The 13,935-nt window shown below is 41.8% G+C and overlaps 4 protein-coding genes across 5 annotated transcripts; 2 read left to right on the plus strand and 2 right to left on the minus strand.

Annotated features, from left to right (window-relative positions):
* Positions 1-257: 257 nt before the first annotated feature.
* On the minus strand, positions 258-1,229 carry LOC112289961 (ribulose bisphosphate carboxylase small subunit, chloroplastic). The gene is made up of 2 exons (XM_024535749.3): positions 838-1,229; positions 258-618 (listed from the first exon to the last, which is right to left on the minus strand). Exons 1-2 carry the CDS (start codon positions 1,156-1,158, stop codon positions 391-393), a joined length of 549 nt encoding a protein of 182 aa, XP_024391517.1. The 5' UTR covers positions 1,159-1,229; the 3' UTR covers positions 258-390.
* A 1,361-nt stretch (positions 1,230-2,590) lies between these two features.
* LOC112289344 (eukaryotic translation initiation factor 2 subunit alpha homolog) lies at positions 2,591-5,887 on the minus strand. The gene is made up of 8 exons (XM_024534495.3): positions 5,672-5,887; positions 5,470-5,589; positions 4,573-4,875; positions 4,333-4,389; positions 3,992-4,075; positions 3,716-3,862; positions 3,369-3,473; positions 2,591-3,090 (listed from the first exon to the last, which is right to left on the minus strand). The coding sequence occupies exons 2-8, from the start codon at positions 5,536-5,538 to the stop codon at positions 2,869-2,871; spliced, it is 987 nt and encodes a 328-aa protein (XP_024390263.1). The 5' UTR covers positions 5,539-5,589; positions 5,672-5,887; the 3' UTR covers positions 2,591-2,868.
* Positions 5,888-6,747: 860 nt separating this feature from the next.
* Positions 6,748-9,892, plus strand: LOC112289161 (uncharacterized). Of its 2 annotated transcripts, XM_024534123.3 has the most exons (4): positions 6,748-7,761; positions 8,185-8,505; positions 8,700-8,977; positions 9,158-9,892. In XM_024534123.3, the coding sequence occupies exons 2-4, from the start codon at positions 8,187-8,189 to the stop codon at positions 9,461-9,463; spliced, it is 903 nt and encodes a 300-aa protein (XP_024389891.1). In that variant the 5' UTR covers positions 6,748-7,761; positions 8,185-8,186; the 3' UTR covers positions 9,464-9,892. The 2 variants fall into 2 exon arrangements, with proteins under 2 accessions (XP_024389891.1, XP_024389890.1); XM_024534122.3 differs by lacking the exon at positions 6,748-7,761 and having other exon boundaries at positions 7,795-8,505.
* Positions 9,893-10,041: 149 nt separating this feature from the next.
* LOC141046054 (uncharacterized) lies at positions 10,042-11,967 on the plus strand. The gene is made up of 2 exons (XM_073537930.2): positions 10,042-10,715; positions 10,911-11,967. The coding sequence occupies exons 1-2, from the start codon at positions 10,626-10,628 to the stop codon at positions 11,136-11,138; spliced, it is 318 nt and encodes a 105-aa protein (XP_073394031.1). The 5' UTR covers positions 10,042-10,625; the 3' UTR covers positions 11,139-11,967.
* The last annotated feature ends 1,968 nt before the right edge of the window (positions 11,968-13,935 follow it).

Raw genomic sequence — 13,935 nt, forward strand, 5'->3', positions numbered from 1 at the left:
CATGTATTATTGATTAATGTTCGCCTGCTCAAGGCCTATTCCATTTGTAGAATTATTAATCAGCAAGCTAACATTAATCAATAATTATTCCATTTGTAGAAATTATAAAAGCTGAAATAAGTGGTAGGTTATTGAAATCATACTTAACAATTAAAATTTATTTTATTTTGGCCCTGTATAGTTTTTGAATGATTCAATGCTTGAAACGCTGATAGGCTAGGGCGTTGGGTTAAGTATTACTGAGATACAGAGCAGTGTTGAGAGGATAAGAGTCAAGATCGGAGAGAAATCTCATATACAAAAGCCAACGGCTGGTATTGTACATGAACCAACAGGAGACAAGACCTCAAAACTACCTAATAACCGCATGAGATAGGACCAGTAAACGGCTTAGTTGGGCCTGGCGACCAAGAAACCGCAGATCTGGACCTGCTTGACATTGTCGAAGCCCAACACGCGCACGAAGCAGCCGGGGAAGGTCTTCTTGCACTCCTCAATCTCCCTCAACACCTGGGCAGAGTCATTGCACCCGAACATGGGCAGCTTCCACATGGTCCAGTAGCGACCATCGTAGTATCCGGGGGATGAGTTGTTGGTGCGGGACACACCGTTGGCGTTCTGTACCAAAACAACATACGAATCAGAAGCAGCCTAAAAGCAGACTTACCCAATTACTCAAAAACCAATTCTCATAATAAACAACCGTCACAGCCTAGCGCACCGGTGCGGCATTGCATGCAAGTCCCACAAAGGCAAAGAAACACCATCGCACAACATCCAACGTCGTCAAGCCACCCGCTACCAACAACACGACGAAGAGTTTCCCAAAAAGCTTACCACGTCGAACTCGAGGCAGGGGATGAGCTTCTGCTGGATCATGTACTCCACCTGCTTGGCGATGGCGTCATCAGACAGTGGGGGCAAGTAGGAGAAGGTCTCGAACTTGGTCATGCCGATGGGGTTCCACACCTGCATGCACTGCACGCGGCTACCATTCTGGACCGAGCTCAAGGTTTGGGCCTTGCTGGAGAACAAGGTGTTGCTCTTGAGGCCAGAGAAGGCCTTGACGGAGGAGGACTCCGAGGTGGACACAGCCGAGGAGGCAGCAGCGAAGGCAGTGGGTGCCACCACGGTGGTAGCGGCAACGATAGATGCCATGGCAACAGGAGGATTGCAGGCAACAACAACAACACAGTGCAGATGAGGAAACAAACTAGCGAGTAAAGGGAGATGGGTTTACTGCAGAGATCAAAGTGGGAGGGAATTATGTAGGAAGTGGGTGTTGGATTGCGGAGATGGCTATGGAATCAAGCATGGCCACAGGCTGCTGCAGGGGCTGGGGGGCGTCACCTGATCCATGGCTCCGGTGGAGCGACAGAGATCGGCTCGCGGTGGCGGAGCGTTGTGAGGCTGTGAGATTACCGCCACCGTAAAAACAAAAACCAATATAAAAAAATCAAAAAAAAGTTCATCGACTTTTCGCCAATCCAGGTCTAATTTTTCAATGGAGTGACTTTGCTTTATTGGGTCCCTCTCTCCCTTTCGCCTTTTCCTTGATACTTTTCAGATCGAATGGGATAAAAAGATTTGGCTTTTGTGTGATTTTTCTTTTTGTTATGATTTTTTCAACAGACTTCAGTGTTCATGGGTGCTTATTGGAAAAGTAAGGCTTTTGGGGAACCAATTAGTTTTGTGGATTTATTTTATTTTTCACTTTGGATGAAGTGTTGTTTGTACATGATGTTTTGAAATTTCTGCAAAAATGTATGTGGATGGTAGTGATTATTTATTTCATTCAATAGAGTTTGAATTTTCTGTGAATTATCAAATGTAAATTTATGACCAGTAATGTGCTTTCTGGTTTCATTCGAAGTATTTCATTTATTTGGTTATTACTAAAATTATTTTTTGATTTTTGAGCACAAAATAAATGCAGAACTTTAATTGTAATTGGTTTCACTTCCTGATGAAATAGTTTGGATGAATTCGTGTGTTTTCATTTATTTTATCATTCATTTTATAAATTGCCAATCAATTTTTTCTCTAATTTACAACAATCAAGTTCACAAAAGATCAAGAGTTGTTTTTATTTATTTTTTTATTTATTTATGTAGGCTCTGAAATACGCTCGATTATAAAATCAAATCAAAAGATGAATAATAAATCATTTCATTTTTGGATGTTTTTAATTCTAATTTATTATATTTCAACTTATCGAGCTTTTACAGAACGTTATCATATACTCATGCTTAGCACCTACAACACCGAGCGAAAATCATTTGCGGCAACTTACACAAATTGCAGCAACCTGTTGTTATTGGCCTAGATTTGTAGTAACGAACTGATCACTACCCATTGTTGCAATTCAAAAACTACTATCAATTGTTCATTTAATCAACGCTAATTTATGTGCAACCTGCATGTATTTCATGCACACTGGTGCATACAGAAACACAACACAAATACATGATTTCTAATGCACCCAGATCAACTTCCTAACCACCAAATCTTTTAAACCTCACTTTTTCATTTTTTTTAATTTATTTTTTGTTTTAAGGACGACCACAGCCGATCTACTTCCTATTGTGGATGCTCTGAAAGTTCTCAATATTACCTGAATGTTGGTTACAAAAAGGTTTCTGAAATCCTTTGTCTCAACTTATGGGTACCAGGGACTTCATGCCACCAGTCTATACAGCAAATAACGGATTTAACCAAGGGATGTTAGTGGCTGGATTCCTAATGCACATTAAGCTAACTAACTAACTTGCAGTTGGGTAAACGTAACCTACCCCACTAGGTTATGCTGAGCAAAGCTTGAAAATGTTCTCCTGAAACACCAGGAAATGGTGTTTACCAAATTGAGTCTCAACCTTGAAGTCCTTCACTTGGGCCAGGCATGTACTCTTCCTCCTCCTCTGCATTATCATCCTCATCTGATGCTTCGGCAGGTGTTGCGGCCTGTTGCTCTTCTGTAGGATCTGTATCGTCCATTTTCGGAGCTGACTTGACCACAAGCTTTCCTCTGTGCTTTTCGATCTCCTTTGTGCACGCATTTAAGGCATTTTCTAACACAGTAATGCCAAGTTCCTGGCGAACACAATGAACGGGTTAAGCCTCGAGTGTGACATATTACATCGTTTGAATCCTCTAACTCTCCAGAATGAGTACTCTAAAATGTATTTGTCTGTGCTCAAATTGGGAAAACTGGCCACGTACTGCAAATTGGATGTAACGAAACTGAAAGTCTATATCAGAACGAAGTGGTGAACAAGCATAACTGCGAGTGTGTACTCGTTAACAAGACAACCATTCAAAATGATCAAACAAAGAAAAAAGAAAAAATAATTTTTTAAAACCCTTCTGACCTTATTAAGAGTCTGAGTGGTGAGAACATATAGCGGAGGTGCGACAAGCTTTATCTTCACAGGGCACTCCTCAGTTCCAGCAGCCTCAGCCTTTCTCATTGCAGACTGAAACAACAAGCCGCTCAGAAATGAGATTATAAAAATCCATGGCACACATCAACAGTATTGTTTTCGCGTAAGATATTCCTTCAACTCCAGGAAAAAGGAACGTCATACTGAGATGGGGTGATGGAGCTTTCAACCCCGTTCTCTACGTTATAGCCGTGCCAACTATAATACAGGCAATCTACAACACTGAGCACAAACAAGTGCAGATGAACTTTTAGGCAATAGCAACATTGTCTCACCTGAATATGTAAAACCCCATCGAACTGAAAACATTTTAACTCAATGTCAGCACGAATTTTCAATGGCTGAGGGGTCATTCTTCTTTTGATGTTCTTGATGAGAGCATCTTGTACAGGTTCAGTCATAGCTGGCACTATCTTCGTTACCTGCATCATAGAACCCACACGAGAAACAGCAGCAGTTCAGAACCGGAAACATCTTAGAATGCTGCATGGAAGAATATTTAGCACATAGATCATAAAAAACTGAAAATAAATATTCCATTTCCAACAAACCTCCTTATCACCCTCCATTTCCTTCACTTCTTTCGTGAGTCCATTGAGCACAGAATCAGGATCATTGACTATCAACTTGAAGGCCTGACCATCAATTCAACGAGATAACACGTCATTCAACCTTCAAGGTGCATATTGTAATACTTCGAAAACCTCAAAAATAGAGCTGCATAGTCTAAAGAAGGTTAATTTCATTCCTAATCGTCAGGGAATGAATAGAGAAAAACCGCCACACACACGGTATGCAGACATCTTCGCAAACTTCTTCTAAACATCAACTTGAAAATTCGTCTTTTACTACTAAACAATGATAACAACGATCGCCAAGAGTTTGTGCCCACCTCAAATGCATGACCATACTTCTTGTAGAGCGGCCAGCCCACATGAGTATAAATATCCTGCCACATCAATGAGTCCACGCGATCTTCAAACATTCCATGAGCATTGACAAGTTCACGATACTGAGCACAGCAGCAATAGACGCGGATTTTACTAACAACACAAAAGTATTTCATAGAAACTTGATCGAATAATGAGCATTGCAGGAAAGGCTGGGACCTTCTACTGAACATAAAATTTACCTCCAAATCAGCCTCCAATGTGTCAGCGACATGTCGCATGATCGAATGTACCAACTTGCTCTTATTATAACGCTCCTCGCACCTGGCAATATCCTCCTCAGACACTCTGCGCTTGCTAAGATCTATGTAGCCCTTCTCCTTGTCCACTCTGACGACCATCACAGGCTCCTGGCGTCCGACCTTGATCAAGCTACTTATGCTTCGAATACGTCGACGAGATAGCTCCGACAGGAGAATCATTCCCTCGATGTTATTATATTCAAGTAGTGAAACATACGCACCCATCTCGGCGATGTTTTTCACCTGCAACTCAGAAACGCAACAATTAGGTGTGCAACACAAACCCGACCAACTTCTCCAAGGAACAATTCGCCATGAATCTAAAAACCGCTGCCATCACCTGTCTGATGAACCATTCATTATGTCCTTAAAGGAGTGGGAATCTAGATTGCACCTCTCTTGGATCCATTCTTAAGCAATCTGCATCCCACCATGCTAATAGGGTACTGACTGTTCACATCGAAGTGAGAAACAACGATCAACATCAACGTGGTCACAACACATACAAGGAAACCATAGGGGCTGGAACCACGTGAATCTGGCAAGTGAAGTAAGGATCACAGAGTGCTTGCTCTCACGGAAAATCTCTAGATTCACCACATTCACGATCACGAACACACCATAGCCTCGAAATTCAAGTACTGCCACGATCTCACCACGAATCCACACCCCTTGCCACAAATCCAGACACGACCGGACCTCACTAGAAACCTCAGTATACCAATCACCAAAACTCCAGAGCATCATGCATCAAACCACAAGACGAAACACACTCCAGCTCCGAGCTCAACACAACAATCCACCAAAACAACGAGCAACAACAGCAGATCCACTCACCGACACCATGACGACGTCGTCAACTTCCGGGTAGCGCGCTTCATACATCCGACAGTCACCAGCCGCCATGGCTGCATCAACAATCGAGCTCCGCGTCTGCGTAGATCTAATTCTGCTGATCTTCACACCGAGCTAAGATCAATCAAACAACGAAACTCAACCTCCACACAACCGATGCGAGGATTGGGGGAGCGATATCAACCTGGGAGTGACGATGCAACCCTACCAGGGAAGCTGCGTGAAAGTGTGATGTAGATCGGCATCGATCGAGCTTCGACCTACAATTTTTGTTGAATTCCCCACAAATTTTTGCTTGCGCGAGTTGCACCGACGTCGACGACGACGACGACGAACATTCAACTATCGATTTGGGTTCTGCCACGCCAGCGTGGCTCTCTGGATAGTAGACGTTGAAGCCTTCAATGTTTTCGTCTCAATGGTTGTGATGAAGAATTCCAAACTATTTTTACCCAAAAGTTTGGTGCTGTAGACGGTGCTTGGAACAATTACAAGGCCAGTGTAAAAATAATGTTATTGTTATTCTTATTAACCATAATATTTGATTTCTCAAGTAACTTCTTCATCTTTGGAATTAAACTCACGTAGTAGATGAAACAACGACACAACCAGCAGGTTCTTATTTGTAGTTTTTCACAAAAGCCATCATTGCTGGTAGAAAAAGGTGGGGGCTTTACAAGGAATTTCGGGGGAAGGTTTTGTGAAAATAAATAATTACATGCAGTGTTGTGCTCTGTTCTCATCGGCTGCAGGAGCCTTCAACTGTTCCGTATGGATTTCACATGAGATGGTTGATACATAGGTGTATCATTCACTGTGTTGATGCACGTGCACAAAGGCCACAATTTACTCAGAAGTTGGCAGGACGCTTGATGGTGGCAACTTGTCAGCCAAGCCTTATGAAAAGTTTTTAATAAAAGTTAAACAATAGTACATTTTGGGTAAATCCACCAACATTTTCAGCTCATTCTAAGTGTGCTTCTATACAGAGTTGAAACTTCACTATTAGTAAATTCTTTGTGATTTATTTGATGATAGGTTTTGATCGTGAAATATAAGTGGATAGTTATGTAAATTAAATGTAAATATAAGTACGTAAACATGGGTTCTTCTATTTGATCATGTTAAGATTTTTTTGTTGTTTTGTTTTTTTTGTTTTTTTTAGATGTTCTGTAATTTTTTGTGTGGAACAAGTTCATGAGGAGGAATTTCATGAAGTCATCTGATAAAAAACAAATTGGTAAAATTTAGTCATTTATTGCAAAATAAGATTGATTTGATTTAAAATAATTAATGGATACAAAAACAATTACAGAAGAAATTTAAGATTGTGCATTCATTCACCACTAAACACTAACCTTGAGCTAAGAATCGATTGACTATTCCATTGCATAATTGCAAATAGAACTAAATAAATTCAATAAACTCTATGCAACCATAACATAAAGAGACGCTCTAATTATAAATAACTTTCAAGAAATAAAGAAATAAAGACATAACACACACACACACACAGGAACAAAACCTATAAATAAATCTTCAAAAAGAAACTACAGCATCCAGTTCCACAAGAACGACAAAAACCCAACACATTCTCTCGCATAGAAAAAAGAAAAGAACAGAAAAAGAAACTCCACAAAATTGTTGTGTAGTCACTCTCCAAACAACACAAAAACTCTAAGAGAAGCGCAAACCACGTTCTCACCCAAAACAACAAGACTGAAACACCCACTCAACATTTTCCCAAAGTGCAACATTTCAGACTCTAAACAACGATAACCAAAAATACATTCTTTAACTCTCTAGTGGTGATTGTTGTTGTTGCTGTTGTTTAGTGTGTTCTAACCCTTGACAGAGTAGTTGCAACCTCAGTGGTGTTTGACAAGAGCAAATACCGAGAAACAATGTTGAGAAGCATGTACTGAAGCAGTGTCGTCACAATTTCCTCCATCGTCATCTTCTTCTTCTAGTTCCAGTTCGTTTGCTTTATAATAACTGCAGAGTCTGGGTGCGGCTTTTGCTCACCACCGCCTTCAAACCCAAGCGGAGCTAACGAGGCTGGTTCGAGGAGGAGCCGTCACGAATTCGATCAGCTCCGCGGCTGGCTGGCTGGCTGCAGCAGCAGCAGGAGGAGTGGCTGCATCGCGCCTCCCGTGACCCATCTTTCTGTGCGCCGTTTCAGCCACTGAGCGAGGATTCTGCGGAGCAAATCCCCACCCTCAGGCCCCACCCTCCCTTTGTGGTTGACCTCCACGCCGTGATCGGGCCTTAAAGGTAATTGGGTTTGTTTGCTGTGAGATTTGTGGGTTTTTGCTAGGGGCGGATATTCCCGCCGTGATACTTCAGCTTGCTTTTGCCCTTTTTCCGCTTGTGGCAGCAACTTCCAGTGCGTGCAGTTTACGTGGGTTGGAGTGTATTTGTCGAATCGTCTCTGGGTGTTGGTTTGGGCTTGCATTCGTCTCGGTGGTGTAGTCATTTCGATGTTGTTTCGAGAGAGGGAGAGAATGGAATAGTTAGTGGGCGATGAGGCTCTTCTGTGAAGAGTTCGAGTCATGCGAATGCTGTGTGGAAGCTTAGTGTTGGAGTCTCAATCCAGCTTGTTTTTAGCTGACAGAGATTTTTGTCTTCCCTACCCCTGGATTTAATTTTGAAGAGGTAGTTTGTTGTTGGTGGTGGTGTTGTTGGTGACTTCTGTAGAGATGGAAGAGGCAAATGAGGCAGTTCATGGTGTGGTTGAGGTCAAACCCTCCAATGCATGGAGACCGGATGCGGCCGGCATTTTTTTCTCCCTGCTTCTTGCAATGTGGGGAGTAGTGGTGGCAGTCCTTTTGAAGAATGGAAATACACGCTTGTGGCAAGTATTTGCTGCTTTCGTATTTTTTGAGGGAGTTAACAGGACCCTTGACCTTTATTTGCGTCGGAGATCAGAGATTGTGGGAGGGCTCACTCCCGCCGTCTATGCAGACTTTTTGAATACGTCAGTGTCTCTTGTACATTCTTCCATCATCTCCTTATTAGGTAAGGTAAGCGTTTCTACTCTCATTCCATTTTTCTCAAGATCTTATTTTATTTCATTTTGTCTTTTCTTATCTGTTTTCATAATGTTTTGGATAGGGCATAGGATTGTCATTGTGCTGGCATAGCGATTAGTTGCTGCAAGTGGCCATCTTCTACATAGAGCTATGCACCTAACTACTCGTATACCTGCGCAGTGGTTGGGTTGATGGTGAAGGAAGCAAAAGTGTCAGGATTACCGCACATGCTGTCTCACGACGTTCTTTATAATTGGACATGGCCTGGAGCATACACAGCTTTGGCTATATCCTGTGGTTACTTCACTTATGATCAACTGGATATGATAAGGAAGCATCTTTATAGTCCTAAGGCGCCGCACTTGCTTGTGCATCACGCAGTCCTTCTCACCTGCTTCACCCCTGCTCTTCAATTGGACTCATGTATCAATTACTTAATTCTCAGTCTCATATGCGAGGCAAGTCTTCGATTGGTCCTGCTCGCTGCCAGGAATCAGATAAATTATTTGATCCTTACGTAGGAACATTTGTTTGGCAGCTTGTCCCTTGTCTGATTCATGGAATCAATCCTGCGCCGTGTTAAACCTTAAACCCATGTCTTGAAGCTACAGCTTATCTTGCGAACTGTTTTGTTTCAGGTGCATTCAATATTCCTGCACTTGCGTAAAGTCAAAAAGCTCTCTTCACCGGAGAACGCAAGGAGTGCTGGGGGCGACACAGTTACTTGGGTGTTAAATTGGATCGCGTTCTTTTCGGCCAGACTGTTTGTTCATTTCTGGATAACGGGAAAGCTACTGTGGGACGCTTCTAAATTTCCCCGTGGGTTTGAGTGGCCGTTGGCCTTAACTGGCATGGTAGGTCTCAACGTCCTGAACGTGCTCCTTGGCCAAGGGCTTTATAAAGCGTTGATGAAAGAGAGGGCTTCTTCTCGCCGAAAAGATTAATCGCCATCCTCTATACTTTCATGTCTATGTCATCGGTCATATGTGGAAACGTCACCACAATATGGAAAGAGAAAGTCAAAGCATTCTTAACAGGAATGACACCTCCTGCTTCATTGTTGAATCCACCACGTATCAGGTCAGAGATTTGCACTGTTTTGTGCTGGGGAAAACATGCTTTCGTCTTTTACTTCATACAAGATCCGCCCAGATAGATTGATGGGGGAATGGAATTGAGTGGAAGCGAATTCAAGTCCCTGCTCCAAATAATCTTAGAGAGTTGTTGGAACCTACAGATGCACGGGGATATCTTAACGGTTTTGCTTCTCCTTCCACAGTTGTACTCCACGGAATGAAGAAAGGTCAGGATTGTAAAGATATTATTAGGTGTGATTCCACGGGGTAATTTATGCAACGGATACTTGCACTGAATAGGATCCTAAGGATTTCCATGGTATGAATTGCATGAATGGTCTGGTACAAGTTTCAGATAGGTGAGTTTTGGCTTCTCAGCTGTGACACATGCCATAAGGTCCATGTCAATGTGTTTTAATTAAGTGCCCTAAATATCCGAGAGCAGTAGTGCTGGTGTGTGTGTGTGCGTGTTTTTTTTTTTTTTTTTTTTTTTTTTTTTCGATGTGGACCGATTGCGGTTTACAATCCGTTTCGTTCGGTTTCTGGCTACAAATGACTTGTGCCGGCATATGAACTCGTAATATTCGAGCGAATCTTGGGACTCTGCTTCGCATACCAATCGAGAGGTAGCTTGAACTTTAGAGCGTTGTTTTTGAATTATTGAAAGATGATAGAAATTCTGCTGTTGTTCTAGTAGGTTGACCAGGTCTTTCCTCGATTTTAGTGGTGTTCCCACCTTCGTGTTTTCCTTGGTCTTAGAGGGGGTAACATTTTTTCAGTCACCTTCACCTAGGGTTCACAATCGGACCAGGCCTGGATTTTGTACACCGGGAAATGCTGAGAAAAGGAAAGAATTACTCCACTATGCTCCTTGTGTCAACACTCGGGTACCTGCTCTTCGACTTCTAGAAATCCGACACTTTTCGCAATCGACCACCTCTATTGGCTGGGAATGCAGTCAAACAAGGAAATAGCGTGCTTTGTCATCTGCTTCAATAGTCGGTAACACGTAACTGGACGAAAGTCGTTAATGCTTGTGCTAGCGCACTGGGGTAACAGCCAAGAACACATTTTGTGTGTCAGCGCAGAATCCATCTATCCTGACTGGTCAGCTTATCGTGTATGTTCACCTCAAAACCACACTTAACTTCTTACATCCTTCTCCACTACATCAGGTCAAACACACGTTCTTAGTTAATTTACACATGTCCATCACGCATCCTGGTTCCAAAAAGCACGAATCGCTTATTTTACTGAGCTTTAACTTTACGATCCTACTCAAATAACCGACCCGTTCTGCTCGCGATGCATGCAGGGCAGAGTTCAAGTCACAGTCCCGGAGAGGCGTAAATGGGGAACACGTCTGGGTCTAAACATGATCCTGCGTTTATTGATCCCTAGAGAGCCTGAAGTGAGGCAAGTGACGTGCACTCCCGCACTCCGTGTGTGCACCCCCACCCACCTGCAGATAATGTTTCGTTCCACGTCAATGTTGCAGTTGGCACGCCTGCCTGACTATGACCGGCCCTTTTCCAATCAGTGAGACCTTAGGGGAACGCGTGTAGCCTGACAGCTTCAAACAGCAGCAGCAGCAGGAGTCAATGAAGCTGTGAAAAACTGCATCAGCTTCAACGCCACAATGACTGCAAGCAGTACTCGCCGTGACGTTACCAGCAGGTGGTGAAGCACCACAGCTCCATAGCAAACTATGGGCTCCCTCAAGAGAGCAAAGGCTTCATGGGTACATTTCTTTTTTCCAGTAGGCGAAGCTGCAATGAACCCACCGAACCACACATTCTTGTGTCAGTGAATGCGAGAGATGGATTATTTGACAAGGATTTGCTCATCAGCACATCAGCGTGAACGCAACACTTGCTGGAGACACCATGAGCATTGTCAATATTGTGCAGTGTTGAGCTTCATAGCTCCCTCTATGATCTTGGGTTGTGTGAAGAGGGCGTGGTTTGGAAAGTTAACTATCTTTATTTATTTGTTACATAACATTTGTGGGGTCTGGTAGTATCATATTTTAGTGCCACTTTTTCAGGCAAAGATGGGGTTTTGGTGCCACTTTTCAGTGCCACTTTTTACTTTTTAAAATTTATTTTACACGTGAAATATTTTCTACACAAAGTAGTATCATTTTGAAAAACAAACATTAAACGAAGTATTTATTTTCAGACTCAAAATTGATTTTTTTTAAAATGCAAAAGTAGCGAGAACACTATTATAGGTCCTTTGAAGTAAGAAAGCAATGATGGTATTGGAAAAGAATGCTTTCTGTACGATTATTTATCTTTGGTTTTGACATTGTGTATTTAATATGATAAATAGATTCCATTTTTGTCATGCCATTTTTGTTCATAAAACAATGGGACAAGTTAAAGAGAATTATCAACGCGGATCTCCTTTTCAGATCCAAGCAATTCAAATTCTTTTGACTGTCTCCACATCGACTTTACAACTATAACCTTGTAACCTGTCAGAGGATGGCAAGTAGCACCACCAAATAAGTTGGCAGCTCAAAATCCCAGCTCTAAAAACCCCATCTTTGTGTGTCATATTGGTCATTTGGTCTACAAGTCTTCAAAGACTTTTCACTTGTATTATATGACATCCAAGTCTTTGCAAACCTTTTCAAAACAGAGATATGATAGTTTAATGATTAAAAGTCAGAATAAAGCTTGGCGTTGAGATCAGGACCCACACTGCAACTCAAATTGCAGTGAAGGTTTTCTGTGATGGGGTTGATTGCTTCGAAGGGACAAGAGAGTCACTACTCTATTACTTATTTTCGCGGACATGGTAGTACCACAGAGCTGTCGTTTGTATCATTAAGTGGTTGGTGGTAGTGGTGCCCGTCCCGTAATAGTTTGCCAGTTCCAATCGTGGTTGGTTCAATGTCTTCTTTCTCTTTCGAAACACAAAAAAGAAAGAAAGAAAAAATGTATATATATACATGCATGTGCATTATTGAAACATATATTTTTTGGAAAGTATTGGAGCATTGATGGGAAGGATCATATGTGTAGACGCAAGTCAAAAGAGAAGCAGAGAGACGAAGCATGAAGGTCTTCATAAGGTGAGTTACCCACAAGCAGAGTAGCCCATAATTGTCAACTGTTAAAACATGATCTCCGAGAGTTTGCGCTGTGTAAGTGACTGACACCTGCCCAAGCCCACTGTCGCATGAACTTTAGAGATGATTCAACCCCAAGGGGGGTTCGTAATAATCCGACCCACGTTTTCAACCTGCGAGAGTTTCTCCACCTCTGGAAGTTCACCAGAACCGTCAGAACGTCGACATCCTTACTTGTGTGGGCGCGTTGCCGACTCTGCAGCAACGACCCACCTGTGTTGTTGTTTTTTATGTCAATTTCAAGCGGTTACGGGTGGGGAAAACTTCGCAGGCCGTCTTCTTCTTCACCCTGATTGATTCGGCATGAGTTGATCAATTAATTGTCTGTGAAAGTCCATCAACTCTTGGATTCAGATGGTCCTGACAACAATGGACCGCGATGCCGAACTCTTGTCATTGAGCTGACCAAACCTTCCCCTGGCCTCGGTCAGTCCGCCACCGATTGCTTAACCCCATTCATGGCTGTTCCCTTTGGTTCCCTTGGATCGTTCCCTTTGGTTCCCTGAGGATGTTCACACTTCGTTCCTGACTCTAAGCCTGTGACATCAGACGATTGATCAAATGTGTATTTACTAGCCGACATTGGAAATAAATGTTTTTTTTCTCTCCGGACAGTGTGAATGTCATGAGAAAGTAAAAAAATACTCAAATTGGTAGTACAATTTGTTTCTGTGATTTGTTGAATATTGCATTTGGTGTAACACATGGAAGTACAGAGTTGTTTCAATTGAGTGTGGCTTTTTTAATATTTGTGTTATCATGAATAATGTTTATAATGAAACACACTGTAACAGAATGAGACTTTATTCGACCTCATGGCTTTGTCTTGCAAGTAAAGATGAAAAAGTTTCGACCCATTAAAAAGAAGGTGGAGATTGAAGTAAATCAAGTGGATGTAGATGTGAAGTCAATGTCCACAATATATATAAATATTAAATGAAATATTATTTATATGTTGTGCCTAAGAATTCTCAATTAACTTTTTATTTTTCTAATTATTCCTCATATTTTTATTTCTAATTATTTTTTCTTTTTTCTTTTTTTGTAATAAAAAGAATAAATCTTGTGCAAAGGCACATTAATTGTAGTTGAGATTTTATTTTTAAAATACAAACTATCAACCTCAATAGTACTTTTTTGCAATTCTTATATGGGAGATGCCATCATTTGATAGTTTCAAGTTATTTTGGACTTCAAAATC

Source organism: Physcomitrium patens, chromosome 12 (assembly GCF_059467195.1).
Source record: "Physcomitrium patens ecotype Gransden chromosome 12, ASM5946719v1, whole genome shotgun sequence".
NCBI classification, from domain to species: domain Eukaryota; kingdom Viridiplantae; phylum Streptophyta; class Bryopsida; order Funariales; family Funariaceae; genus Physcomitrium; species Physcomitrium patens.